General features: G+C 37.6%; 4 protein-coding genes across 9 annotated transcripts in view; 2 read left to right on the forward strand and 2 right to left on the reverse strand.

The window, feature by feature from the left end:
• Positions 1-273: 273 nt before the first annotated feature.
• Positions 274-2,686, forward strand: LOC124299228 (uncharacterized). Of its 2 annotated transcripts, none has more exons than XR_006906963.1 (4): positions 274-426; positions 951-1,117; positions 1,209-1,415; positions 1,515-2,686. XR_006906963.1 is itself a non-coding variant. In XM_046752287.1 (4 exons), exons 1-4 carry the CDS (start codon positions 593-595, stop codon positions 1,854-1,856), a joined length of 966 nt encoding a protein of 321 aa, XP_046608243.1. In that variant the 5' UTR covers positions 280-592; the 3' UTR covers positions 1,857-2,686. The 2 variants fall into 2 exon arrangements, 1 of the variants encoding a protein (XP_046608243.1); XM_046752287.1 differs by having other exon boundaries at positions 280-842.
• LOC124299225 (uncharacterized) lies at positions 2,036-6,702 on the reverse strand. 4 transcript variants are annotated; one of them, XR_006906962.1, is made up of 12 exons: positions 6,403-6,701; positions 5,856-5,977; positions 5,548-5,718; positions 5,246-5,343; positions 4,828-4,872; positions 4,279-4,429; positions 4,061-4,195; positions 3,868-4,002; positions 3,614-3,745; positions 3,296-3,482; positions 2,894-3,113; positions 2,036-2,784 (listed from the first exon to the last, which is right to left on the reverse strand). XR_006906962.1 is itself a non-coding variant. In XM_046752282.1 (11 exons), the coding sequence occupies exons 2-11, from the start codon at positions 5,973-5,975 to the stop codon at positions 2,947-2,949; spliced, it is 1,341 nt and encodes a 446-aa protein (XP_046608238.1). In that variant the 5' UTR covers positions 5,976-5,977; positions 6,403-6,701; the 3' UTR covers positions 2,036-2,946. The 4 variants fall into 4 exon arrangements, 3 of the variants coding, with proteins under 3 accessions (XP_046608238.1, XP_046608239.1, XP_046608240.1); XM_046752282.1 differs by having other exon boundaries at positions 2,036-3,113; XM_046752283.1 differs by lacking the exon at positions 4,828-4,872 and having other exon boundaries at positions 2,036-3,113; positions 6,403-6,698.
• Positions 6,703-6,936: 234 nt separating this feature from the next.
• The window catches only part of LOC124299223 (uncharacterized protein C1orf112 homolog), a 32,721-nt gene continuing 12,043 nt past the window's right edge, over positions 6,937-27,614 (reverse strand). The window contains exons 2-13 of one of the 2 annotated variants that reach the window (XM_046752275.1): positions 12,479-12,584; positions 11,597-11,743; positions 11,066-11,283; positions 10,760-10,917; positions 10,447-10,643; positions 10,080-10,225; positions 9,710-9,836; positions 9,412-9,577; positions 8,902-9,103; positions 8,264-8,591; positions 7,873-8,073; positions 6,937-7,704 (exon numbers count right to left, since the gene is read on the reverse strand). In XM_046752275.1, the coding sequence (XP_046608231.1) occupies positions 7,084-7,704; positions 7,873-8,073; positions 8,264-8,591; positions 8,902-9,103; positions 9,412-9,577; positions 9,710-9,836; positions 10,080-10,225; positions 10,447-10,643; positions 10,760-10,917; positions 11,066-11,283; positions 11,597-11,743; positions 12,479-12,574 (2,607 nt within the window). In that variant the 5' untranslated portion in view covers positions 12,575-12,584 and the 3' untranslated portion in view covers positions 6,937-7,083. Of the gene's footprint in view, positions 7,705-7,872; positions 8,074-8,263; positions 8,592-8,901; positions 9,104-9,411; positions 9,578-9,709; positions 9,837-10,079; positions 10,226-10,446; positions 10,644-10,759; positions 10,918-11,065; positions 11,284-11,596; positions 11,775-12,065; positions 12,443-12,478; positions 12,585-27,614 lie in introns of those variants that run through there. The other variant, XM_046752276.1, reaches the window with a different exon arrangement.
• LOC124299212 (uncharacterized) lies at positions 16,546-26,535 on the forward strand. Its single transcript, XM_046752244.1, has 5 exons — positions 16,546-18,370; positions 21,485-21,827; positions 24,529-24,670; positions 25,122-25,282; positions 26,308-26,535. The coding sequence occupies exons 1-5, from the start codon at positions 16,546-16,548 to the stop codon at positions 26,369-26,371; spliced, it is 2,535 nt and encodes an 844-aa protein (XP_046608200.1). The 3' UTR covers positions 26,372-26,535.

A 27,614-nucleotide genomic window follows, 5' to 3' on the forward strand; every position in this document is an offset into this window, starting at 1 on the left:
TTCCGAGAGAAATTGATTGGGCGCAGTCCGAATACGCTGCGAGCAACGGATCAAAAGTTACAGCCAAAAAACGAGACCTGTGTTTTCGACATATTTCAGCAGGTACTTTTTCCTTCGTTATTTCTCTGCCGTTGATCTCACGTTGTTTTCGCTGCGTTTTTTGAGTTCTTGGTGGTCCAATTAGTCAGGAAAGGGTCATACAAATAGAGCGAAAAACGACCGGTCATACGACCAAACTTGTAGCCACCTAGCGACAACGCGACACACGACAGACAACACAAAGACGAATGGAGGCATCAGGAGACATGAGCCACGCGTCAAGCGTACTCCTCTGTTATAATAATAAAGTGCTCATTTATTACACATGACGCCATGCGATACGTGACTGTGACGTGATGTGTGAGACGTCCATTGAACATTAACGAAGTAACGGAAAAGACCAAATTATTTTAACAAAAGACTAATATATGTATTTTATTTATTTAATTCTTATTATTGCATAGATTCAGACTTGATACAGCAGGGGATTAATATTTTTTAAAACTTGTTTGTCTCAGCACGTCACACAGTAATCATAATTTTCTATATCAAAATGAGTGAGACAGAATCAAAAGATGACTTAGAATCTGTCATTAAGATTCAGACCTTTGTATTTTTTGATTTGGAGACGACAGGTTTCATTCATGGCTCTAGTGTGCCCAGAATAACCGAAATATCTCTCATTGCAACGTCAAGAGATTCCTTACTCAGTACGGACCTTACCTTGCCCAGAGTTTTGCACAAGCTCCTAATCCCGCTGCAACCTATGCGACTCATTCCATTGGAAATTTCTAAAATAACAGGTTACTACATACCACAAACGTTTGTTATCATCTAATGAGACTCCCTTAAACAGTAACTAAACAGTAATTAAACAGTACTGAAATACTAAATGATTCTCTTAATTCCAGGTCTCTACAACGATTTACTGGAACATGAGAAGTCGTTTGATCACCATGCATCCGACTTATTGAACTCTTTTATCAGTAGGCTACATCCTCCGGTATGTTTTGTGGCTCACAATGGAAACAGATTTGACTACCCGATTATTTTGTCTGAGTTGAATCGTATCGGAGGGGTAATTCACCACGATTAATTCCTTTATTGATTAAAGTTTCATGCACATCATCATCTCAATATTCGATGACCTGTTGTTTTCATTTTCACAGACTTTATCCAAGAATATTTTATGCGTTGATTCGTTAGATGCGTTTAAAAATTTCTTTAACCACGGTCATCCTGACGAAAGTAAAAAACCTGTTGCGCCGTTAATTGTATCCAGCGATGAGAGTACAACATTCTTTGATGACGGATGCGACGCAGAACTCTCTGCAGCCCTCGATGCATATGAGGTCTCTTCAACGTCTCTAAGAAATGTAAGAGATCTTAAAACAATTAAACTATTAATTTGATCAAATATTTAGAAAATGTCTAATCTAAATAGCATTTTGACAAGTTTTGCTTTTGTTTATTAGGAGTGCGTTGATGTAAAATACGTACAGTCAAGGCAAAAATTAAATGAGACAACACCAACGCATCAGAAAAGCAATCCAATGAATATTAAACCACGTAAGCCCTTCAAGAACAAAAATGGATCACTAGCTAAAAAACGATTGCCATTTACCTATGGTCCGCCCACTAATTTCAAATTGGAAACACTATATAGGCACCTCATAGGTGTTGATCCACGCAATTCTCACTCTGCAGAGGATGATTCTTTATCGCTGCTTACCTGCGTACTCAAAATTGGTGTTTCGTTCGTTTCTTGGGCAGACCGCAATGCTGGTCCATTGATTCGATGTGCAATAAAAAAGTAATACAGCTTCATCTTTTACATGGAGTTTTATTATTATGAGATCTCAGTACCAAAAGAAGCTGTGAATGTTGCTGTGAAAATAAATATAGCATGCTAGTTAGAGTTGCTGCTGAATAAAAGTTATCCATAACAGGAATGTAAACTATGCAGATACAATGCATAGCATTTTTGCTCTACTAAGTTAAGTTGGGTTGAAAGAGAAATTTGAAGTTATTGCAAAAATGGATTTATCCTTCATAATGAATGTTCTGTGATATGCAATCTTCTACCCATCGATTACTCTAATTTTTATCAGATTTTACCTATTTAAAATTCATATATATTTTTAATTAAAACTAAGTCATATTTGGATTTGCCAGACAAAAAATCTACAATTTATTTTCGCGTATATTACTTCATGCATGTACAAAAATCTTATATCTAATAAAACCAATGTGTACGGGGTAAAAAAATATTTTACATATCCTACCTATAATTAAAAATGATTAAAAGTAGCTATAAAGTCATAACAGCTGAAACACGTATTAAATATAAAATATTTATAAAATATGTGATCGGATAAAGGCTGAAACAAATTTTAAACAAATAGTTTTTATATGGATAAAATTTTCTAACTAAAATAGTTTGTATAACTGTAATAAAAATATTTTTAAAAAACCTTTTATAAACCTACGATATTAACGAGATTTTAACATAATATTGTCACATGAATTCCTAATTTACAATTTTTTCCCGATAATGTACAATATCTAAAACTCCCGCTGACATTTATGCAACATCCGCACTTTTATGTACAGTGACGAATATCGTGCTGTACAAGTGTACGTCAAATATGCTTATAAAAAAGTACAATAATAAAACATTGCTTTCGGTAGCAATTTATCTTCCAATTTGGTTTGTTGACTGCTATTCGAAGTGCTACGTGATACCTGTACCAGTGTAAAATTTATATAATCTATTAATATACCTATGTATACCCAAGTATATCTTCGTTTATAGTTTACTGAACATTTGATCCTTGAGTAATGCAAAAGTTACCTATGCATAAGCATCAAGAAAAATCTGCTGCATTAATGCACACTCTATCGTCGTTATTGAATTGCAGGATTCGGGGCTGAAATATTCCAATAGGCGTTCCATAGACTTGATAAAATACCATTATTTTGAGAAGTTGATGCTGATGCGGATTCGATTCTCATTTCTGTCATCGCAGAAGAAAGCATTGACGTTTTCAACTTTGCCAATTCGTCTTTGTTCACTGTAAAATCAGATACATCTTGAATTAGAAGGTGGAAGGTATTATTTACAGGCTGATATCAAAATATTCTTATTTTGATTTGTAACAATTTCCTTTCTAGTTAAAATTTCTGTACATTAATCATCAAAATTTCGTATCTGCTCTTTCGATACTAAGAAATTTTCCAACAATTTAAAACTTACGTATGTATTCTGCAATGATATACTCATCGCTCTGAATTTTTTTATCGATATCTTTGATTATTTTATTCAATCTGTCATTTATGTTTGACATTTCTTTCTGGCTAATGTTGACCAACAGATTGTTTGTCGGATTCCAAAAATCGTATATTATACCTTTTCCAGTCGATTCTTGAAATTTTTTCAACATCTGGAATATTTATCAAGCTAAAGTGAATTTTGAAAACATTTAAAATTGGCAGTAATACGAAGAAATCACAAAATTACGGCTGTAGGAATTACTAATTGTTGACAGTGCAATAAACAAATAGATGTACTTACATAGTAAAATATCCACGTGGATGGTAATCTTTGAAAATCGGAACTATAATCTTGGTTCTCCAATTCCCGAAGGAACAAAGTTTTTATGAAGTAACTAGCGATGCTCTTAAAGTTTTGGGTATCCCTCAATTTCTAAACAAAGAAGGACAAATTTGAGGATTTTAAATTTGGATGTATTGAAAAACCAAGTTTCTTAAGACAAAAAAGGATAAATAATGGTATTAATTTTTACGGCAATATTCAATAATTAGTACCTTCATCTGTCTGATGACTTGTTTAATACTGCCTTTAAGCAGTTCCTGTTCTCTTTCGTAGAAGCTTGGTCTCCACAGTATATGATTATTGGAACAATTCTGTAATGGTTTCGATACGGCGAACCAATTCTTCTTCTGTAATTATAAAAACTTGTTGCATAGTCAGTTTGAGAAATATTTGATTTTGTATTACCTTAGTGTGACTCCTGAATGGTCGAGGAGGTGCGGTCAGAAATTCAAGGACTGGAACGAGATCCACATCTACGTTGTGTCCGTTCGGTATGTTTATTTTCAACGTTAGTGCTGGGCCACTTTTTTTTTGACGCAGCTGAAATAAGTGATGTATAATTATTTTACATTTTCCTGAGACTTAGAAGTAACAGATCTGGTAACAGCATTTATTTTACTTACTGTATATTTTATTCCGTCCACTGATAAAATGTACTCATTGTTAGCTGGAGTTGGAAATGATTGGAACACCCTACTCGCAACCGATTCGAACCACTGACGGAATTGGTTTTGATCAAGATACATTGATTTGTCAAACCACTTATCCATAACTCTGAAGATAAAAAATAATACATCAATTAAATATACGTGTAGTAAAGTCTTGAATAAGTAAGCCAAAGTATGTTATATGGGAAGTGATGGTTCTCTCGGATATTTTTCTCGGAAAACATCATATGCTACTCAAAACTTAATAGAATAAAGTTCGGAAAAGTCAGTTCAAACAGTGTTTGCTTTCCTGAAAATAAGGTAAAATAAATGACGGGAAAATTAAATTTAATCAAGTACAGGCATCAGAACTATGGTGAAAAAAACTTGTTTCACATTGCATAGACCTAAAGAAAAACAAAATCATGAGCAAATCTGAGCTTTGACAACCGTGAAAATCAAATATGAGCAAGATTATAAAACCCTGTCTTCTTATTGATTAGGTTTGCAGGTAACTTGACTCACAACTTTCTATATCTCTGCCTTTGATAAACAGCTGCACGAGGTCTCCTGAAAGAATTTTCATTCCGAATTTGATCAATCTTCGAACATATATTATAATTATTGCTAGCATATGTTTCTTCATAACAGGTATTCACAAATTGGATTGCTGCATCCAACTGATAGGATGAAACCTTGATTTCAAATTGAAAAAAAAGCGTTTTATTATTCAGTTTGCTTGTAATCAGATCAGAAGAAATTTGTCTTAATAATACTGATCTCCAAGATATTATGAGTCTGAATGTATTTCACGATTATAGCTGCAGGGGCATATTTTTGGATAGTAGCAATATCTATAACATCTAACTGAGAGGTGCGAGTCTCACTGTATATAAATTGATATTATAGTTTAATATTAACTCAGAACGTGGATAAAACTTACTTATACTCAGACCATCTAGGTTGTTTTCTTAAGTTTGGTAGAACATCTGACATTGCTTTAATTTTCACATATCCTGGCTTCTCGGAAGCTATTAAAATCTATCAAGCAAAAGACGAAAACTAGATTAAAACAAAATTTTCATCAAATATTTGCAAATTTATTTTTCCTTCGTCTCCAAAAATTATTTCTCAATGAACAATTTCAAAGCGCATTTGTACCTAAGGTTTGGTCAATAAAAAGAGTGACCTTTCAATATACATCAACGAAAGCATAAGAAGAAACTTAATATTTGGGCTTCTTACGTTCAAAGTCTTGTAGTCGATTGGTAGATTTATGATAACATTTAAATCATACTCTTCCGGCTTGCCTACTTTAAGGCCTTCATAATAACTGCCCACGTAAACAATCCGCCGATAACATGCATTGAATAGTGGATCCTTTTCTTTCATTCTTTCAATGAACGTCGACAAGACCTATATATCACAATTGTAAATACTGATTTCCATTTGCGTTCGTTTATTTATTTATTTTTACCAACTATTATTTTGTATGTCTAACAAAGGTAATTTTTTCAAATTTTCGTAAAGTACCACAATATAATAATACACACCCTTTGTAAATGGGCATTGTATTCCTTTGTTTCGCCAGGTTTCAATGTGACAAATTGTTTATTTATTTCATTGAAAATGCGGTCTGATTTAAATCTTGGATCGACAGGTATAGGCGCCATGTCTGTAATCAGTTGAAATAAAATACGTAACTCCTTCTGTTATTCTGTCAACAGTTTCCTAATATAGACTATCAATTGTATATTCCTTGAAACATATTTATACAAAAGTCGTTTCTATCCAAGTTTGATAATGTCATCTCAAATACGTCTATAAGTATACAGAAATCGCGGTAATTTGCCTATTGGCAGCTCCTAATTAAACCCAAATATAAATTAAATTTTTAGCAAACTTGAATTCAAATATTTGAACTATCACCAACAACTAATCAGATATCCATAATTATACAATGTTTCACAAAGTTAGTTAAAAGTGGTTAAAAATTAAAGCTTGGTATTCGCAAACGCGCGGCTCAATGATCAATTCATCGTCGAAAATTTGTAGACTAGTTAATGATAGTCAATGCGAAATAACGTAAAAGAAACGTACCTTTTGATTGTGGGAAAGAATTTCTATGAAAACCTGAGTGCGTACTGTTATACTTGAATTCTCCCGGCGTTATGTGACATACATCGAACCACGTATCGAACACTCGTTAAATAAACAATAGACAGAAGTGTGTTTCCTTGAATTTACGAAAATACGCGTCAATCGTCGACGTTGAACTGAAATTCAATTTTCCGCTCGATTGTTTTATACACGAAGTTGTACGCCGTTATAGGATTCCCCGGATTTATAAATGATCAAAATAGACCGGAATCCATCTCACGACACGTAGACGGTTCTGGATCGAATGATGTTTCCCTGCATTGAAAGCTCAACGTCAAACCGGATTCATAAAGCAGCACGCAGCCGGCATTTCCGCCAATCGCAAAGATCGCAACTCGCCATGAGGCGGTATTAAGGCGGGTTTGCACGACAAATTCGATTCGAAATTATACGCACAGGAGAGGCGCATTGTCAATTGTAATCTTTTTTCATACCAGAATTATAATTTTTTTTTTTTCAAAATATTTATTTTATCACTTCATTTTTTTTTTATCCCATAGTTTCAGGTTCTTATTTACTGCGTTTTTTCTTGTTATAAATAAATATAGATTACGATATTGTGAAGCTTAGCAACTATGTCGAAACATGTGTGTTGTACTGGATGAATTCATATTTTCAAAATCATCCTTCATGGTGAGAAGAAGAAATTATTTTATTAGCTATGACGCCGAGTCTATTTAACGAAAATTCGGTCAGATCTTGCTTTCGTGATAATATGTGATCAATATCGTCGGATAATCTATCGATCCGGTATCGAATATCTTCTGGAGTCCCCGGCCTCGTTCGCGGGGCAGCTTCAAGTTTCCGGCGTTTCTCTTCTCTGTGGGATTCCCCGTGATCGGTACAAGCGTGATTCCCCGCCGTACTTCGTCTATAGACTTGGAATAATTGTCTAAGGAACGATTCCGGCGATGTAAATCCCCGCAGATTATCCAAGGGAGTCCGAGATAGATAAAAGGAAACGCTATCGCGTACTTTTGGAACGCCAGCGACTGCATCTATGATTCCTAACGCCAACTCTTTGCGTGACGCGCTCGTTACGTGTGCAAGACTTTCCAATGCTTCCTCTCTACTCCGTGGATTTGAATCTTCCAACAGTGAACAGTAAAGATTCGACAATGCTTCTTCCGTCTTCGAGCCGCTTTTTTCAAAATTCTCTGTTGATTCTTTCAGGTAATTCGACACGCGAACTCGCAGACATGGAGCTATTTGAGGGACCAGAGACGTGAGTGTTGACAGTATCTATGAAAATAAGATCAAAGGAAGAAAAAACATTATTTAATTTTCCAATTTTCATCTATTATTAACAAGTTTCGTTGATTCGTTTGAAATGGATTATTGTACAATATTTTTCTTGAAAAAAAAAGTCTTTCAAACAGGAAAGTTAATTGAAATTTTCTTCTCACTTACAGCGCAGTGATCTTTGTCGCGATCTTGGAGTATTAGTGTAGCCTCAAAGAGAACAGCAGTCAGCTGAGTGATAATATGCAAATGTATACCGTGAAACTCGTCCATTGATTTCCCCAGGAAGTTCCATATTTCAATTAGAGTTCTGACAATTTCTTCATTTGGGTATTGACCGAAAGTTCCGACAATAGCCAACTGATTTACCTGTTTTTACGAAAAATTATTCAATACAGAACGTCAACAATTCCTACGAAATACGAAATTCTTTACAGATGATTACTGCATCTGCACATTTATAAAGGAATCAGTTTAAATGTTGTTTTTTTTTTTTTAATTCGTTTATTTATTGAAAACTAAAGAGCGGCTGAGAGATTAAGTTAAATTAAAAACTCACAAGACGAGACCAGTTCGCAACGGAGGGTTGCTTGTGAAGGGTTTCCCAAGTCGTGGCAATACTTTCAACTTCCAGCGAAGTCAACTCGTACAAAAACATTTTATCGCTTTGGGAAATACAACGTCTTAAAGGTTTCCAAAAACGGGCCTTATTTGTCTCGAATTTGTCGATTAGACGATTTTTCGTTTCACACGGCGATTGGACGTAAAGTCGAAATATCAGATTCTCCAACATCACAGCCTCAAGAGAGGTGTTTCGGTTTTTTAAATGTTCATATACAGACAACAAGTACGTAAGGTGGTTGTAGCACAGGTCTGAGGACGCGTACCTGAATGATATAAAATTAAAGAAACATGTTAAAAGCGGAAATGCTGTAATTTTTAAACTATGAGTGGAATTTAAAGACCTGACAACTTTTTGGATTTCGTGTAATTTTTTTTTTTTTTTTTATACATAAAAATTTAAGTGCAGTAGCTGAGCTAAAATATGGATGAGTTTTGAAAAAATAGAAAAGTTACTGGTGGTAAGGTTTGGTGTATCATATCCGATAGTGAAAATACGAAGAACTACGTGATAAACAGTGAGATCCAAGAAGATCTCTAATTCAAGAGAAACATACACCCTGTAGACATACTGACTTTTCAACGAAACACCAAACGTCCGCGGCCATTAGAGAACACCATAGATTTCCACCCAAAAGATTCTTCAAGAGGAGAATTTCGAGGGATGCAAAATCTTCGTCTCTCGTCGAAGCTACCAGGCCGCAGATCGCGATCAAGGTAGCATCGTAAAGCGGCAGATTTCCCAAATAAAGTTCCCCCGCAAAAAGTTCTTCTTGTACTTAAAAATCAAGAAGAAAAGAAGCATATGAATTTATAGTTTTAATTCATTGAATTCGACCCAAATTCCATGGAAAAATGGTGAAAAAGTAATAATATCTATGCATCTAATATTTAATTTCATTCTCATCTTTTTCCTATTTATTAACGCCGTCAAACATGCTGAATACAATTCTAACTTCTGATATGACTCGTTGTTTTTGCAATACGGCTGTTTTTGTGCCAAAACTTCAACAACGCCAAAGACGAACAGTTTCGGTAGTACAAATAACGTCGATACACCATTTGACGCATTAATGTGATACTTACGAAGGTTGACATTTGTAAAAGCTACTTCCAAAATATCGTGTGGTGACTTCCGCCATAAGCGTTCTGATTCGCTAGAACTTGCAATCAGTTTATTCACTACGTTTACTGTTAAAAAATAATATCCAATATCATCCGCGGTGCCGTTCGATTGGTACGTGAAAAGAGCCTGCAAAGATTAATTACAGATATGTACAACGCATGTTGTAAAAATTTCGTAAAAAAAAAATAAATATATATATATACGTACAATAGACATGATACGACAATAAATTTGACAGAATATCGATTGATCACAAACCTGCTTAAGTTCCGAGTCGGTGATAACGGTGTCTAATAATTGATCTATACTTGATGTAAAATTAGCCTCAATAGAGTCAACAATTTCAAGTTGAATGTCCAGCATTTTTAGACAGGATCGCGAATACCTGTTCGGTAAGAGAGTGAGCAGAAAAAGTGAAAGGCAGCCTTGAAGCATACGTAATGGAAATATGTAACTCTTAGTATGAACAGTAAAAATATTAATTCTGAATGTATAATGAAAACAGAACGACTGACCAAATTCAACTATAATATTAGATATTTGAACGGTTTGCATTGTTCCAATCTTTATATTCATATAATTTTCCTATATATTCAGCAATGTAAGTAACAAGAGTTGTAATATCAACCTATGAAGTTGAACAAGCAGTCGAAGCACGGCTGAGGCAGCAACGTTTCCCAAATATCCTGAATAATAACCGCACAGTTTGTGCAAAATTTTCAATAAGAGTTTGTGCAACCTTATCGATCGCTCGACGTATCCTTGGTCAGCTTCCTACACAGGCATAAATATTTGTCGCAATAAAAGTCATCACTAATTCATTTACAATTCTAGAAATAAAAAAAAGGTTTCTCCCAACATGCGTGAATTTTGTGTATTTTTTTTTTTTAGTGATCATACATCGCTCGGTGATAAAATTTTTCCATGTAGAGATATTCCATTTGCGAAACCTTTTTCACACCTCCTTAATTTTGTATATCTTTGAATTTGCCTACTTCTACTATCGTTCGAACAGACGAAGAAACCACATCTGCGAGTGAAGCCAAGTGTGGAGCTACACAAGGCGGTGAAAATGTCTTCAAGTCCTTGCAATAAATTACCGCGATTTTAGTAAATCCCTTCCAACATTCTACCATACTTTTCGTATCCAATCCGTCGATCAGCAAGCAGATATCGCCCGATACGCTGACAGCTGCCGAAAAGAACGATAAGAAATGTAAAATAAAATCCCAGCGATACTCGAACTGTTTTGTGTCTCATTGCAGTAACCGTAAGTGTTTACGAAAGCTACACAATAACAATGCTCACCTTTAGCTAGAGCTGATAATTCAGATTTGGCATCGTTATCAAATACGATTGCACGTTCTAGAATGTGACAAAATAATTTTTGAACCTCGTTAGTTTTTCGAAACAGCGTTGTCAACCTTTCGTTAACCTTTTCGAAAAAAACTCCGTACGCTTCTTCGCTGTTGAAAAATCGTCTCTTTAAACATACATGAATTAGCAATAAAATATCACCGTTCCAATCGTTTTCGACTATAATTGCTAATTTTGCGGTTCGAGGTACGAGAAAAACGTTTGAATGGAAAAAAAAAAAAATTCACCCACACTGACCTTGTTTTGCAATGTTCGAAGGACCGTTTTATTACATCGATAACATTTTCCAAAACCGCTCGTACTTGTAGAGCAGGTAATTTTCCGATCTTGCACAGTTGGACGAGACACTGAGTCCAACATTCCATCAAATCCTCACAGCATTCCAATTTTCCTCTAACATCATCCAGGACATCGAATTTCGCTGATGCTACCAGTCCGTCTACCTCGTCGACGGTCTGTAAATCGATCGTTTCATTTCTTTCCCTCAACAATAAATCACATTCAAGTATAGATATATACTATATAAGAATGCTTTCCCGCGGTAGGAATTTTGCTAATCTTTATAGCACGCTGTTATCGGAAAACAATTATTATTAAAAGATTTATATTTTATGTATAGTGCAATAAATATTCAGTCACTGAGAAAGGCTGTGTTATTGACTACCATTATTGTGTACTTTAATTTCTCTACAATTACATCAAAATATATACATTGAAATTATCGGAAAAAACATTAGCTACAAATGCTCGTTGGCACATGTAAATTACCTCGAAGAATAATCGTCGCGCTACGGGAGTTGCATCGTCTAAAATTGTCTCGCCTAGTAAATTTGGTGAGCAAATTGCCATACATGGTCCCAACAATGTCCTGATGGCCGTCAACTGAACTCGGCGATCAGTTTCTCTAAGAAAATCGTGGATCGTGCTTTAAGGATCAACATATCGTCAGGCACGTAGCTAATTGAAACCATACATTGTATAAGCCATGCGTGTTTGGCTTTCAGATTCGAACGCGCCTGCCATTTTTTAACTTTTTTTTTCATCCATTTTTGAAAGCGTAACGGCTCTCGTTGCGTTGCAGCGATTTAGAATCATCTCACAACAATCAGTAAAATAATCCACGCAATTTGTTATACCCTTAATTTTCTGACTGTAAAAAAATCCACTTTTTCCTTTACATAACAAATTTATACGCTATAAAATAGACGTGTATAAAAAGTCTTTTTTAGACATTTATAGACATTTTTCAAGCTCGGCAGCACTGGCTGACTAATCTGGTGTGATTCATGAATTGGATAAATGAATATACCGGAAAATGAATGGACGCTCAAGTTCACTGGCATTTCTAGGAATAAGATTTTTACATTTTCCTGGATTATACAATCACTGATTAACAATCTCTAATTTTAGAAAAGAAAACACGAAATGTAAGGTCTGGACAATTGCCTAGTATTTTGGGTTTTTCTCATGACTGATCTCTCATGAACTCATTTAAGATAAGATATCTCGTACGGCTCCAGAACCGAGTTGACGATATATGTTTTTTCCTTATTCGGAAGGCCAGAGGTGTAATCAGAAGCGAGTACGTCAGCACTTGCGTTTTCGAACATAGTTTATAAATATATTCATGCGATACATATAAAAGGATATTTTAAGCCTTGGCAGAAGTTCTTGGAAATTACGTTCATCAACGGAAAAGCAGCCGTCGGACGTCTGTGATAACGATCCTAAGCGTTGGCTGCCCATTGTGCTCTGTCTAAAAAAATATGCAAGCAATTCATGTGGTATGAATACGGATAGAGTAAAGATTGCGATATCGTAGAAAAAAACGCGACAGATCATTAGAAATATTAAATTTACCACGAAAACCACATTTCCTCATTTGCGATGAGAAGAAAGAGGAAAAACATTCGCAAACTAATTAAAAAGTCAGATTATTACACTGTGTAAATATGTCAATGATATGCATATACGTATATTATAGATAAAAAATACCATAATTACCTCTCGGACAAGAGATATTTGTTTCGTCTATCGTAAAAAGGTTGCCGTCAGCTCATTATTAGTTTTTAATGTTCCTGTGCTGATAGCAGCTGATAATCAATATCGATATTGCATTATAAAGCCTAATCGATTTTTCCATGAAGGTGTAAGTGAAATTGAACAAAAAAAAAATTTCTCTACAAAAGTCAAACACTACTATACAAGGATTGTTTGTTTTTTTATAAGATATGAAATCATTATTTCAATCGTAAAAAAGAAGGGCGTAGCTATGCGCAGTTCTTTTATCGCAGTTCGTACAATTAAGGTATGAAACGAAGTTCTCAGCAGCTGCAGTTGAACAGCAGTCCCCATTTCTCTCTCGACCCTTGCTCTTTTGATCTAATTTTGCCGAAGTCGTTCACCTTACGGTACGGAGTTGATCGGTACAATGACGGTACTGTCAAGACCGTTCAAAGGTACAGAGAAAGATGAACAGTTGCCACGCAAATTTTCTTATCATACACGGAAAAAAAAATTCAGCTCGTGGAACTAAATATTAGATAGTTACTTGTAAACAGTTCGTCGAACTAAACGTTCTGTTATTGGAAGAGCACTGCATGGTTCGTATAACTGACTGTTAGTCAGCTGTCATAGCTGTACGTTGTTCAGCTCTCTCAGCTAAACAGCTTCGTTCGAAGAGCTAGACCAGAATTTTTCGGCTTCGCTCACAGCGCTTATTATTAAATAGTACAATTATATTGCTATTAGTATTATTTTTCATCATTATTATCATTATTTATTCAGTGTCATTTACATATTTGAATGGACTATTTAAACAATTATCTATCAACTGTATTTAAATCATACTCATGAAATTTGAAGGTTATGAAATATGTCAACGTACCAGAGCACAGCGCAACTTACAGCTCTTAGAGCAAAACCATTCAGCTGTGAGAGCTGAACAACTTGCAGCTATCAGAGCTGACTAATATATAGTTGCTGTAACTACAAGATAGACCGTAGAGTGCGTATAGTTACTGGAGCTGTAGAATACAGTTCGCCGAACAGAATTTTTTTTTCCGTGTATTCTATCAAGAATTCTTTTAAGTATTTCTTAGTAAGAATAGGAAAATTTAGTATTCTCTATAACATTATTGATTACAAAAAATAGAACAATGATCGCCAGTTTTCATCGATACTGTCCGATATATTTTGCAGGTTCTTTAGTAGAAGGAGAAATATAACGGGAGATATAATATCAGGCTAACTTAACTGATAGCTTATCGACTACTCATACGGAACCCAAGAAAACTGAAGATCACTGTTCCGACTGGATAAATTGAACGAGTTCTACTGGTTGTTTCATCAATAGAATCAACGTGTAATGTCAGTAGCATTTACTTGTAGGATAAAAATGATAGAAGTAAACAGAAGGTTCAACGAACCGAATAAGCTGATTGATTTTTCCAGTAAATGATATGGAAAGGAAATAATTTACGATATGATAAACGCGTCTGTAGAGTGAAAACGGTGTTTAACCTTGGGCAGAAGTTTACGTCGAGGAAAGATCGGGATCGAAGATACATGAGTTGTTTCACGGGTTGGCCTCTGTTTAATTAGAAGTGCCAGCCCACACTATACATACAGAGGTACTAACTACACTTGGATGACTGTGCAATCTGATAGAGAAACACCTACAGTGCGAATACGTGCAGATCAAAGTAACGTCTCAGTTACAGCCTACCACACGTTTATCACATATGCACGCGGCCACGAAGATAATCCATTAAGAAAAGTCGTTCCCTGCGGTTAATGATCGGTTAACAATTGGTAGATGAGATGTTTGGAAGATCCAAACCCCTCGCGTCAGTGAATCTAGATAAGCATTGCCAATTAAAGTAAGTTTGTAATTGGCAGACTTGATTCTCATCGAGGAATCGAAGTGAAGGTATAAGTTTTCAGGCTTCCGAGTTGTGGGTTGCATTATAAGGTAAAATTGTTCCTCCACAAAGTTTTGGCGGAAGAGTGGATGGGAAGGGTGGTTGTAAGGAAGGGAGCGGAGAGGAGAGGAGGAGAAACAGGGCAAGGAGGGTATACGGAATAGCTGGAGCGATTTGAATGATCGGTGAGCGATGCCATGGTAACTATGGACAACAAGCTGTCAGATGATAGGTAAAGTTTTGATCAATAACAGGTGACTACTAGAGTTGAGTCGAGTTCGGGTATTGTTGTAGCCGCCGTATAGTACTGGCACTCGTGTTCCTCCTTCGTCTAAATCATACTATTGGCAACGATGTACGATATACTACACGCCGAGCACCAAAGTATTAGTAGTGATGGTAACAGCAGTCCTTGTCCTACCCCTTCTTCGCCACCTTCTCCTCGGTGAGGAGGAAGGCGATGGTGAGGTTTGAACCTGAGGAGGGCGGCAGAAAAGCGGGGTGGTTTACAGAAGGGTTGCTGGTCGCATTCAGTCAGTCGGCGTGTGCCAGCGGCCCAGGACGACTCCGGGTCGACCCGACCTGCCCGCCGAACAAACCGCGTGTCCCACAACCGCCTGGAGGAGGTACGTGGACCGTGCGATTCGATGATTCATGAAACGCGGGGACAGCAACGAGTCAGGGAATTGAGCGTTATATAATTACGGCCGCGCTGCTCTGCAGAGGTAAAGTCGCCAAAGAGTTCCAGTCTCATTCTACGTCTCGTATAACATGATTTCACCCCATGATAAGCCACGATATTGCGGTTTGGTGGCGCCGTTTTTCCTTTTGCGGCGTTGTTCTTTCGATACCGTACAAATTTTTCATTTCGATTAATTAAATCTCCTCATCGTCATCACTTTAACGCAGTATTTGCACTGACTTCTTCATCATTTAATTGCTAGTATGGGAAGACATCTTTTGATTTACTAATTTTAGCGTAGAAGTACGACGATTGTTCAGTTTTGCGTGTAAAATGGGCCCCATGTACAATGAAGTGGGATTTAAAAAAATGTTCGTAACGCTTGAAATGTAAGACGAAAAAAAACTTGCGTTTTCGAAATTGGTCTAACGTTATTCCACCCTTAAGGAGCCCATTTTGCCCGCTGTTTCCCTATATAACCGCCCTAAAGGCCCTGATCAGTGAAAAAGCACAACATGATCCTTCCTAGCTGGTACCGCACGCGAACCTCGAATAAAAAATCAGAGATAGAACTGCGACTGTTCTGTTTCGCAGGTAACGACGGTCGGCGAATTTTTATAGCTCAAAAATACAGGTATAGATATACAATATAGATCAGCAATCCGGAGGTATAAACGAGGTAGTCAATCATTACGTGGATTGTAAAACTGCGTCAATTTTCGTCTGTTATAATATCGAGTGTCGTAACAACCCCACGCTAACCAATCCAAGTACAGTGCGAAACGAGTCACACCAGCTGCAACCCTATATGAGTTCAGTGAACTTGGTACGATATTCATTAATGCATGCACAACGGACCGCGGTAGGGTAAGAAAAATCGAAGACCGTGATATATAATTGCGAGTGAAATGTCCTAACGACAGTTCAAATGAGAGGCTCTAATTAAGCAGCACCATCACAACTAATCGTAAAATGTAGGCATGTAAAGCATCGTCTGTAAAGATGGATTGGGATGGATTTTACTAAAATTAGGAAACCGATCGTGATCTTGCTCTTCGTCTGGGCAGTAGTTTCTAGGGAGTCGATAATGACCATCTTATACCAATCCTAGAATGTCGAACCTACGACGTCCTCCTGGTCCAGTGCGTCAGTTGTCGCTCCAGCAGCCTCCGCGACGTCAACAAGTGCGACGTCAGCGATCGGCGGAGGAGGACAACAAGCCACTGCAGGTGTTCGCGAATCCGATACGAAATCGGCTTCAGTGTCAAGATGGAAAGGTGGACCCGGGCCGTCCGAAGGTGCGAGTTGCGTGGGACGACAACAATCAGGATTCGGTGGAGAACGATGTGGCGGTTATCGCGAGGCAGATACCGGGGAAGCTGAGACCGCCAACGGCCAGGACGAAGGTCACGACTCGTCCAGCGATTAGCGAAAAAGCCTCGATCCTGTACTCGAGACAAGAATTGGCCGAGAGGTTACGCCTCGCGTGGAAACAGCGCGAGGAGAACAGAGCAAACATTGATATATTCCTCGCCCAAAACGCCGTCGAGTCAAACTGCGACTCCAGACCATCGTCCTGCGCCGCTTCGGCACCATCTTCGGGAATCAGAAGACGAGAGACGGTCACCGAGCCGCGGACCAACAGGATAAGCTCCAGAGTGACGCCGAGCAGCGAAACAACGTCTTGCACATCCGTAACGATGACGACACCTGAAAAAGCGTACCACCAAGGAGAAAACATCGCTACAAGTTTGAAACCATCATTGAATGCGATGCAGGAATCGGAGAACGGAATCATCGCCATGACAAAGGTACCGACGGACGCTCTAATGGAGAAACTTGAAATATCCACGGAAAGGGCATCTGATCAAGGTTTGATTCGTGTTCAACCCGCTCCTAATTCAGGCACCATTGACGCAGTTGCGATTTTTGAGGACATCGAAGAGGGCAGGGTCAGTATTCCAGATGATGATAAAATAGGACCGAGTCGAGAACCGCTGCAGCAGGATCGAGACGAGCATCAGGACGTGGTGGAGGGTGAGTCGAGACCCAATGGAAACGTGACAGTGGATGACGTGCCATCTTCTTCTACTTCCATTCCAAAAAAGAGGGACCAGGATGGCGGTGGCGTCAAGGAGTCGTTAGCAACATCGTCGACGATGAGCGCGAAGGCTAAGCGAGCAAATTTTTCAAACAATTCGCTTCACTCGCAAAGAGTTTCAACGAGCGGATCAGCAACGGTAACTCCTGGGCAAAGTACAACAGAGCGACGGGAAAGGATCCAAGTCCCAACTCAGATTACCAGGGAGCATAATTACGGTTCTAGTGGTGTGATTTCAATGGTGGAAACGGGTCGAATGCGGCGAACAAATTCGGCACCACCGGTCCAGCATCGTCGACAATCGTCCGGAGCTCATAGCGCAGGAGCAGGTGGTCGAACCCAAGTCAGCATAGTAATCGACGCGCCGTCAATCGGGCCGTCGTCGTCTTCGTCGTCGCAGGAAACCAAGCCGGAATTGGGGGCAGCGAGCGAAGCGCTGGTAAAAGGATCACCGTCAATTTCCAATCGGGCGATAAAATCAGCTCCGATAATAAAAAGGCGAGCGAAAAGCGGCAAGCGGCGATCGGGCGGAAGTGGCGGAGGTAGGATCAGCGACGGTGGCGAAGAAGAGGCCCAGAATTCGGACGGTAAGTCCCGACGTTCCGGTGGTCGGGGACGGCCCTCGCTCCAGACGAAGGTTCCCGACGTTGTCACGATGGTGTCCCTCGTCAGTTCGGCCGACAGCGACAGCGACATCGACCAGAATTCACCGAGGGACGACAAGCTCATTCACGAGCTCAGAAACAAGCTGCCAACCACGCCCATCATCAAGACCTCATCGACTGCCGGATGTACGTCAATGGCTTCGACGCTTCAGAGGAAACCCATCAAGTCAGGTAAAACACTTAAAGATAAAAGGAATTGTCAAAGTTCAGACTGACCTTTATGACGAATGATCGAAATTACGAATGGTTGGAAGCGTTCATCGCATTTGCGGAGGTTGTTAATGTTCAGAACTTCGAACGTTGGAAAAACTTTGACCCTTCGGAATTTCGACCAATCGGAATTTTGGCCCAATGATCTGTAACGGCCAGTCCGCACTTCGAAAATTCGGAACGTTGATATGCGCTCAAAATCAACACTATATAATTGATGTGTTGCTGAACATTGGGTACCAAAATTGATCTTTGCGATTTGGCGAGGTGTCGATTTAATAAGAAACACGCAAAGACGTTATTATATTGTTCACTTCCCATAATGGCAGAGGTGTGGCAAAGTGCCGGCGGTAATAATTGGCCGGAGTTAATTAGACCCTAGATGACGACACGCAACCACCGCATTCCACCTTCTTCTTCGTTGACACACAACCTCGCATAATAATTATCATCCCTCTTGCGCCGTGTATACGTATAATCCACGTGCATACGTAAAATATTTGTGAAATACTCGTCACACTTATCTCACTTATCTTATCCATTACAGTTCATCATACACGCGCACAACTTTATCCGATCGTTCGAATCAGTAATTTTTTCTCTTCTCGATATCTCAGATATACATACAAGTACAAACAACATGTCCACAAATATTAATTTCCAGCTTCGTTAAGACTTATAACGCCTCAACTTATATTTATATTTATATTTGTATTCCAAACATGTATATATCAAGACTCGGGGTGTATTCGGAAGAAATCATCGACGGTATGATAAGTGGTGTGCAGTGAAAAGTTGTGGATCGAAACCGCCTCGATGAATGAATTATATAATAGGTACAGTTATTAACAGATTCCATCAACCTGTCGTCCCTGACCCAATTTTTAACAAACGTTTTGCAGAACCGTCAAACGCTAATAAACCGGTCACGAGATAAAAGTTTCCCGTACGTTATACCCGTCTATTGTATCCCTATAACAACTGCAGTGTGACGGGCACAACATGATGAGCAGAGCTTTTCCTTTTCATAAGAGGAAGAAAGGAGAAGAAAATTATCGCGAATAATTTCATGAGTGACTATAGCGACAACTGAATCAAGGGGGGCAAATTATTGAGGATGGAATGAAATTCGCGCTTAAATTCGTGCAACGAACTTGATACCGACTCACAATCAGTTCACTCTCCGCAATTTAACTACACGTACACACCTACCTGTATCTATAACAGCTTCAAGTTAATATTAAAATCGATGCGCATAATAATTTTCACCCTGCGTCAATCAGGCACATCCATCAATGCCGGGGTGCAGTTCGTACAAGTGAAAGTTTCATTTGCAACCGAATTACGTGTAACATAGGAAGCAGACAAAACAAGGTACCACAGACGGATAAGGATATGGGGTGGGTGTATGTAAAAGGGTTAAATTCTTTCTTTGAAAACCTCGAAATGGATGAAATCTTTTGAATCGTATTCGAGACTAAGCGGCGAGCTTCGTTATCGATGCGAAAATTTAACGCAACGTCGATTGCGGTTTAAAGCCAAGAGAAAATATAATCGTATCGCGTTACGCAGCTCGAGGTCTTACAAGTTCTACTTGAATACAAATTGCGAATCAACCCATCACGCGATACACATCAATATTAAAGTGTTTAACCCTTTGAGCCATAGTGGTAAGTATTTTCATTTTCTAACGATAATGATGTAAATTATTATCGTTAGAAACAAATTTATTGAAAATAATCGTGCAAATTGATGGAATAATTAATTTCCGAGAAAGTTACCCCTCTATACGTATACATGTTTTACATAAATTATAAGTTTTTGGGATCGGTGATTACGAATCTGAGATCGGAATTTAAACTTAAAAATGGCAGATCCAATATGGCAGACGAAAATTTCAAATTCGATCTAATCCGGATAAAAAACTTTGTCCAGGGGTTTTCGGGGTATCTGATTACGAATCTGAAATCAGATTTTCAAAATCCAGTACGGTAAATCTAATTTTTTTGACCGGATTCGATCAAATTTGAAATTTTCGTCCGCCATATTGGATCCGCCATTTTGAATTTTTTAAATCTGATTTGAGATTCGTAATCAGCGTCCCCGAAAATCGTGGAATACCATCTTGTAGTAGTTGACTATAAATGATTTACAAAAGTTGACTCGGCACAATAATTCGTGATTCAAATGATTAATACACGTATAAGTATGTATACCTATACACAGTGGAGAATTTCACTTGCACTAAAGTTGAAACGATCCAAGTACGCGAGAAACAGCAAAGTTATAAGCTGTTGAAAAATAGATTTTTCGTGCAGCTTGCAAACTTTTTCAACTCCGTAAAAAGTTTCGTTATTAGTAGTAATTAGCATATACAAAACACGTGTCAAAAGTATATCGCATTGAAGCAGGTTTGTCAAACTGTTGCATCTTCTTCAAACAATTACTGCAGATAGCTTAGCACGTTAAGTTTTTAGTGCGATTTAATTGACAGATGTTTTTAATGCATAAAAATACTTGCTGGATTCTCTTTTTACCGGCAACGCAGGGCGCACAGTAAGAAAATCATAAACAAGTATGAACCGACAGGTATTTCAGTTGTGATCGATCGGACGCAACAATTATATTATGAAAATAGATAACGCGTTTTCACGGATACACGAAACATATCTTATATTGTTGAAGGAATTGTCAGTTAATTTGATTTTATAGCAGAGCGTTCCTTCTTACTAAATGATGTATAACGAGTCCTTTCAGCATTTGTAGTTAATGGGATGCTCGACGTGCATGTTGCGTTGGATTTTGCCTATCGATCGATCCGTGATACCATCGCGATTCAATCCGCTAACGAATATCGATGAAACGCGAAATCGCAAAAATAAAATTGGAGTTTTATCAAAATAATCTAAAGTACGATTATCAATGTCCATAAGAGCATAGCCAAAGATACCGCCGATAATATAATTTAACGCGTGATATTCCCAGAACGGTTTTCACGTTTCAAAACAACATCAATCGAGCAAATCCGAACCTCTAAACCTAAAGGTGTTTAATTCATATTTTCCCCGGATGCAGTGTCCTTTCAACAGGAATCGTTCGACTTTGAAAGGGACGAAAATCCGAAGGATGAACGGAAATGGGGAGTGGTCGGAGTGTTCGGACAGCAAAAATTTCCTGTCGTATGCCGAAGCGGAGGAAGTGCCCTTCCAACACCGGAAGAAGCGACGAGTTGGAAATCCGACGACGCTCCGCCGCTCTCGTCGACGACCGCGAGAAACGAGTTTACTGATCCAGAGGACGCTTTTATCGCCCCGGTAACCGATCGGGAGAAAAGATGCCTGGCTGTTCCGATCGGGGATCCGATTCGCGACAAGAAACGGAGGCTTCTGCGGACGAAAAGTACGCCGCCGCATCCCTGGTAAGCTTTTATTCCAAACATTAGGAGAACAAAGGTATTGTAATATTATAATTAAAAGCATTGAATAACCAACGGGAAAATTCTCTGCACATTTCACATGCGAAAGAAAAAAAAGAAGATTAGTAATTTACCGGATATGGTGACGAAACGGGTGTGAGGTTTGAAGTTGCGAAAGCGCTTAATTCCGAATTATTTGTTGCTGGTGGAACTTGAAGTAAAGAAATCAAACTTTGAAGAAATAACAAAGTTTCGAATGGTCGGAAAACCGACGGCTCAAACTTCCGAAATGGAAGATTCCGCTGTTTAATAAACGTTTAAATGTATCGTTACATCAAGTAAATACGATTTCCCTCGATAACACAAATTATTAACTCGACCACTACTTTGTCAGTGTGGAGAAAAAAAAATGACATTTCTTTAATTTGAAACAGTATTTTCTTTCGCCATACTTGATCGCAGTGTGCAGTGATTTTACATCCTCTTAAACAATATATTATATCTGTTAGAAAATATTTATGGATCGAAGTACGTTGAATACTCGACGATTAAAGAGAGTAAACAAGAAAAGAAAAGAGACAAAAATATAAAATAATATAAATAAAAACACCGACAAAAAAAAAAAAGGGTGAAAAAATAGGGGGTGGTGCTGGGTCGAAACTGGCTCGTGGAAATCGTATGCAAATATTTCGGCGCCGAGGATCGAGGTGGTACAAGCGTATAATAAATCTGCGAAATAGAATAAGAATAAGGGATAAGGATAATTCCACGGCCTCGTTTATATTCATTCCATCGTTGTTTTAAAATCGCGAAGGTATCACGAAGTCGGCGATTCCCGGTCTTCTTGTTATACTACATACTCAGATCTGCATGATAGGTTCGATTCGTTCTGATTTACGAGAACCGCGAGCCAAAAATGGAACGCTTCACCGAGTCGTGTTACTTCTGCAGGTGAGTGTACGTGTATATATATATATACCCTCGACCATTCGCCAAGCGGAAGATAATATCTTCGAATTAAGTATAGCTGATATCCTTGTATAATATAACCGCGCGAGATTAAAGTTAGTAACGTTAATGTAACGAAATATTGAAATTGAAATAATTTCTTTTTAAAATTTAGAACGAGTTTAAAGGAGTTTAATTTTTCAAAATCTGTATACACTTTGCTTTTTAAAAATAAATTACTCGATTTGGGACGATCAGACCAGTTGCGAAATAATGATTTTTGAAAGAAAGAAAGAAAAAAAAAAAAAATTAATCGTTACATTAAACGTTACAAACATTATTCGGCTTGAAATTACAAATCACGTCAGGTTTATAAGCGAAAAAAATAGTAACGGCGAAGTTTCAATGTACTATTATCCGATTATTTCAAATCAACTTTTAGATAAATTTTCGTTACATTTTTTCCCTACAAGCCTGTGTAGGATTACATAAAAAACTTTAGCTTTTCAATATGGGAATAACTATAATATTGATTAGGCAAACTTTGAAAAAGAATATTTCCTACATCGACAAAAACTTCGATTACAGATTTTTTTTCCATTCCTACGTTTTCTTCTTCTTCTTCTTTTTTGTTTTTCTCCCTCATTCCTCGCACAGTTTTTGACGGAGGTTTAACAAGTTACTTCTGAATTGTTTGCTCTTTTCGATGCCGATTACGTGGCGAGTTTAGTCAATCATTAATCACTCTACATAGGTACATCGTTAATCTCTAACGGACATGTATACGCGAATATATATATATATACACATTTATTTACATATATACATATGTTGTCGGTATAACTGCTTTATCATTTTTCGCAATTATTTCTCATCGGCATCACAAATTATAGACAGGCGTATTACGGTGCGATCGAAAATCCTTCCAAAGTTAGTTACAACTTACATTCCCCAAAGACATACGGGAACAAAAGTGATCCAATTGATCGCGTGTATTATATATACATATAATTATACAACGAATGACAGGGAAAGTGACTTGGCGTAAAACCTGTCATAAAACTTTATAACTCAAGAGTTTTTAAACTCTATATTTTTCTCTTTTTACCTCATGCACTGCCATACTCACAATTTAATAATAATAATAATAATGGCAATCATACCGACGATGACGATGATGATGAATTTGTAAAACCATCGAGTCAATTAATCTCTTGACCTATATTTTTCCATGACACATGATTTCTGTTAAACTTTAATTGATTCAACTCTCAACATATAACGCATTGTCGTGATGTAGGTGTTGATAAGAGAAAAAAATTCTGCACTTGACAGTCTGCAGTGAAAGAAATCGCTTTTATTTACTGTCAATCATACGGATTTTATGTGTATGTACCTATAATGCACTTGAGGTGAAATGATCGAAGCTAAGCGCTACGCAACATGAATAATAAATGCATGTGTGTGTGTGTGTCTAAACACGTACTCGTGTCTGAGAGTGGAAAGATGGAGCAGGTGTATTTCTACAGAGATATTGTAAAAGAACGACAATGATTATTCAGTTTCGTAAGTGGAACTGGGACAATCGATTAAATACATTCCGTAGCTCCGGTTAATCCCGGTGTATTTAGCCTACGTATATACATAACGTATACATGTTCATATGCATATATAGATGGAATTATGAAAAGCATGATGAGAGGATAAAATAATGATCGGCAGCGATTTTTATTATTCTCTTATTTTCCGCTTTCAGTGCTGCCGACGAGAGACTTTTGAATTCTCCGGTTACACCTGCCGCAGAAAATTCGACTTTGAGAACAGTTAGAGATCAAGATGTTGCAATTGACAAGACGACCGCTTTTTCAGCCGCGAGTAACGAACTTCCGGTGCCTAAGGTGAGTTTCGATGGAAATTTATTTTCGTGAAAACTGTGTGCTTATTTGATAAGATTGTCATTCGAGAAAAAGAATAATATGTAAAAATGAATCTCAGTTGAAAAGTAGACCGTTTCCATTTTCGAATTATGATTGGAAAATAATTTTTTTCCGCAAACTAGACCCCAAAAAAAGATATTTAAAAATTCTTGGAGTCAAAAATCACTTGGCTATTTTTCTTCCTTTTTCTTCAAAAATTGAAGTGACGTCAAAATCGTGGATGTTTCTTCCCGATAATCGTCTATGAGGTAAATTTAAACGATAACAAATAAAAAAAGTATGCATAAAACATGTCACTGATAAAGTTATACATGTCTACATATTGCTGATTATTATTATCCGAGGTAATTCTCGGAATGTGATTAATTGACGATATTCGTGTAATTCTTTTTCATTCCAATTACGATATCAGACCGATGCAAAGAGCGATATACTCGGATTGGACCCGGAACCGGAAACCCCTACGTCTTCCTCTGAGCCGCAATTTCAAACGAGAAAAGAACGCGAATGCTGGCATCTGTACAGAAGGATGTGCGATAAAGGGGTCTACGTATCGTTCGACACTGTTCTCAGGTTCGCAGTAATCAAATTTATACCAAATAAACAATTGCATTCTTATCGCGACAAAAAGCGCAAATTGAATTCCCAATACGTTTGTAAAAAAATAGTATGCTGTGTAACAAAGAGCGTAAGTTTGCAATATGAGTCGTTGGTGAAGTCGAAGACGAATATTGCAAGTACGAGAGGCGAAAAGACCGTCGCCTGCTTGTTGCACACGATTCTTTGTACAATAAGAGTACGTTAGGCGTTTTTTCGCGAAGCACGAAATTGAGGTTAGGGTCGCGTAATGTCAGATGTTTGTTTGCGTCAGCGCATGCGCGCAGTGCAGAAACTACCACTTTCAACTCCTGGGACTTAAAAATGGTTTTTTCGGTACTTCGCGCGTGCGAATTCGCTGTCATAGAAACGGGCACTTTGTGTACGGAAAACATGCCTGAAAAAAAATAAATATGCTCGCGTTAAGTAATAAAAATGTCCTGCTCGCTGTACTGTATTAAGAGGATGTATAAAACGATAGATAAGATAGGCCTCGACGAGTTCGCGAGTCAGACATACTTTTAATTATAATGTGTTTGACATTCGACGTGCCGATTGCCTACAATTAGCGCATCCGTCAAAATGACAGGCTGGTCAAAATATTATCGAAAATACAAAAATTATGTCAAGCTGAGAACCGATCGTCAAGTTACCCGAGGTGCAAATTTTTATTGCAACAACGTCCCCTTCGTTTCGTTGAACAGATTTTCAATAACTTTCGGTTCTACCTCTATTTATAAAATTTTTTAAGCGGACAATATATATTTATCTTTAAACACGTTCTTTTACTTGTAATTCCAAGTGTCCCAGTTATTTTTCTGTAGATGCATCCAAAGGCTGAAACTGTTTTAGTCGAATTCAATTCAACGAATATCAGTTGCACCTTGTGAACTGAACATTATTATTTCGTCAGTTTATTCTTCCTTTGGTTCGATAATTTTTCGAACAGACTGTACACTCGATATCGGCTTGAGCCTGAAAGCATACTTTGTATGTTTCAGAGGAATGCTGACACCAACAGAATACCGATTACGGCAAAAGGAAGCATCGCCGTCTGATTGCTGACGTGGCCAGCGTAAGACCAAAGAGTTTTACCCCTATGGATTTCACATGGGAAAATGGCCAACGAAAACAAAGAGCGATATAAAAATTACCAGACGAATTCACTGACAAGAATAATAAAAATAATACACGTACCAACGTAGATATACCGACACGTAAGATTTTCAATTTGTACGCCGCGACGCTCGTTATTATGTGGAGCAAGAGAATTAAAAACAAAACATACATATATGTATAATATAATTGCAGTATTAATCAGAAATTTTTTTTTACACGTAAAGCTAACAATTGAAAGTATCTTTGTACGCAAGATCGATGCGGTGGATTATTGATTTCGCGATTTTTCTTATATTTTAATTTTTGTTTTACGTACGACGTGTTTGTTTCGACAATGCGTACAAATTAATACGAATTCACGCAGTAGAACCGTGCGATTTCACTTCTTATATCATCAATCGCTTTAACATAGATATATAAATTACCTATGTATACGTTGAAAAATTCTCGAGCGTGGTAAAACTCGTTGGGTGCGTTGGAAGTGGATAATTCGAAGATGAAAAGAGATTGAGGTAATAAGAAAAAAAAAAATCCAATTGAAAATTAGCGGTAACGAGCTTTGGTTTAAAACTGCCTATTTTTAGAACGTACATACCTAGATATGTACATATGTATGTACATACATACGCAACACTGTAGAAGTGTAGAGACTGTTGTTACTAATATATTATATTATTATATAATATAGATGTGGTAGCTGTATAACAATTTGCCAAGAATTTATTCATTCATTTAAAAGAAAGAAAAACTGAGAATGACATTCTATGATACCCGAATCTAGTATTATACTGTATATTATACGTGTCTTTGCTGTTATTATTATTATTATTTGTATAAAGATTTTTACCACTCGACTCATTTTGTAATTGAAGTATCGCCTTGCTCAATAAAACAGTTGACTCGTTGTTACAATACGATTTTTAATCCCCATCAGTATACTGATTGTTACGAATTTACTGCGATGTTATCCCGAAAATAAATCTCAGCCGAAGAACATTGGGTTCGCTGCTTAATTGATTGTATTTAATGTCGAGCTCAATGTTTTCAGCATTGATACCAGCATTACCAAATTATTCAGTATGAATTTCAAATTTACAAAGAATCATTTCTGATAATTTGGGAATGAAAGATGAAAGTAAGAAAATGTTTGAATACCGATACCATCTGTTGGTAAGTCTGAAAATTAGCA

This window comes from Neodiprion virginianus, chromosome 2 (assembly GCF_021901495.1).
Source record: "Neodiprion virginianus isolate iyNeoVirg1 chromosome 2, iyNeoVirg1.1, whole genome shotgun sequence".
Lineage (NCBI taxonomy): Eukaryota > Metazoa > Arthropoda > Insecta > Hymenoptera > Diprionidae > Neodiprion > Neodiprion virginianus.

Excerpts from the sequence above, each read along its gene's own strand:
- LOC124299225 (XM_046752282.1), bottom strand. The coding sequence starts at position 5,975 with ATGGCGCCTATACCTGTCGATCCAAGATTTAAATCAGACCGCATTTTC. Across the intron at positions 3,746-3,867 it reads AAGTCATCAGACAGATGAAG|AAATTGAGGGATACCCAAAA; the intron begins GTACTAATTATT and ends TTCTTTGTTTAG. Across the intron at positions 3,114-3,295 it reads TATCATTGCAGAATACATAC|TGAACAAAGACGAATTGGCA; the intron begins GTAAGTTTTAAA and ends CTGATTTTACAG.
- LOC124299212 (XM_046752244.1), top strand. The coding sequence starts at position 16,546 with ATGTCGAACCTACGACGTCCTCCTGGTCCAGTGCGTCAGTTGTCGCTC. Across the intron at positions 18,371-21,484 it reads GAGGAAACCCATCAAGTCAG|TGTCCTTTCAACAGGAATCG; the intron begins GTAAAACACTTA and ends CCCCGGATGCAG. Across the intron at positions 21,828-24,528 it reads AGTACGCCGCCGCATCCCTG|TGCTGCCGACGAGAGACTTT; the intron begins GTAAGCTTTTAT and ends TTCCGCTTTCAG.
- LOC124299228 (XM_046752287.1), top strand. The coding sequence starts at position 593 with ATGAGTGAGACAGAATCAAAAGATGACTTAGAATCTGTCATTAAGATT. Across the intron at positions 843-950 it reads GGAAATTTCTAAAATAACAG|GTCTCTACAACGATTTACTG; the intron begins GTTACTACATAC and ends TCTTAATTCCAG. Across the intron at positions 1,416-1,514 it reads CTTCAACGTCTCTAAGAAAT|GAGTGCGTTGATGTAAAATA; the intron begins GTAAGAGATCTT and ends TTTGTTTATTAG.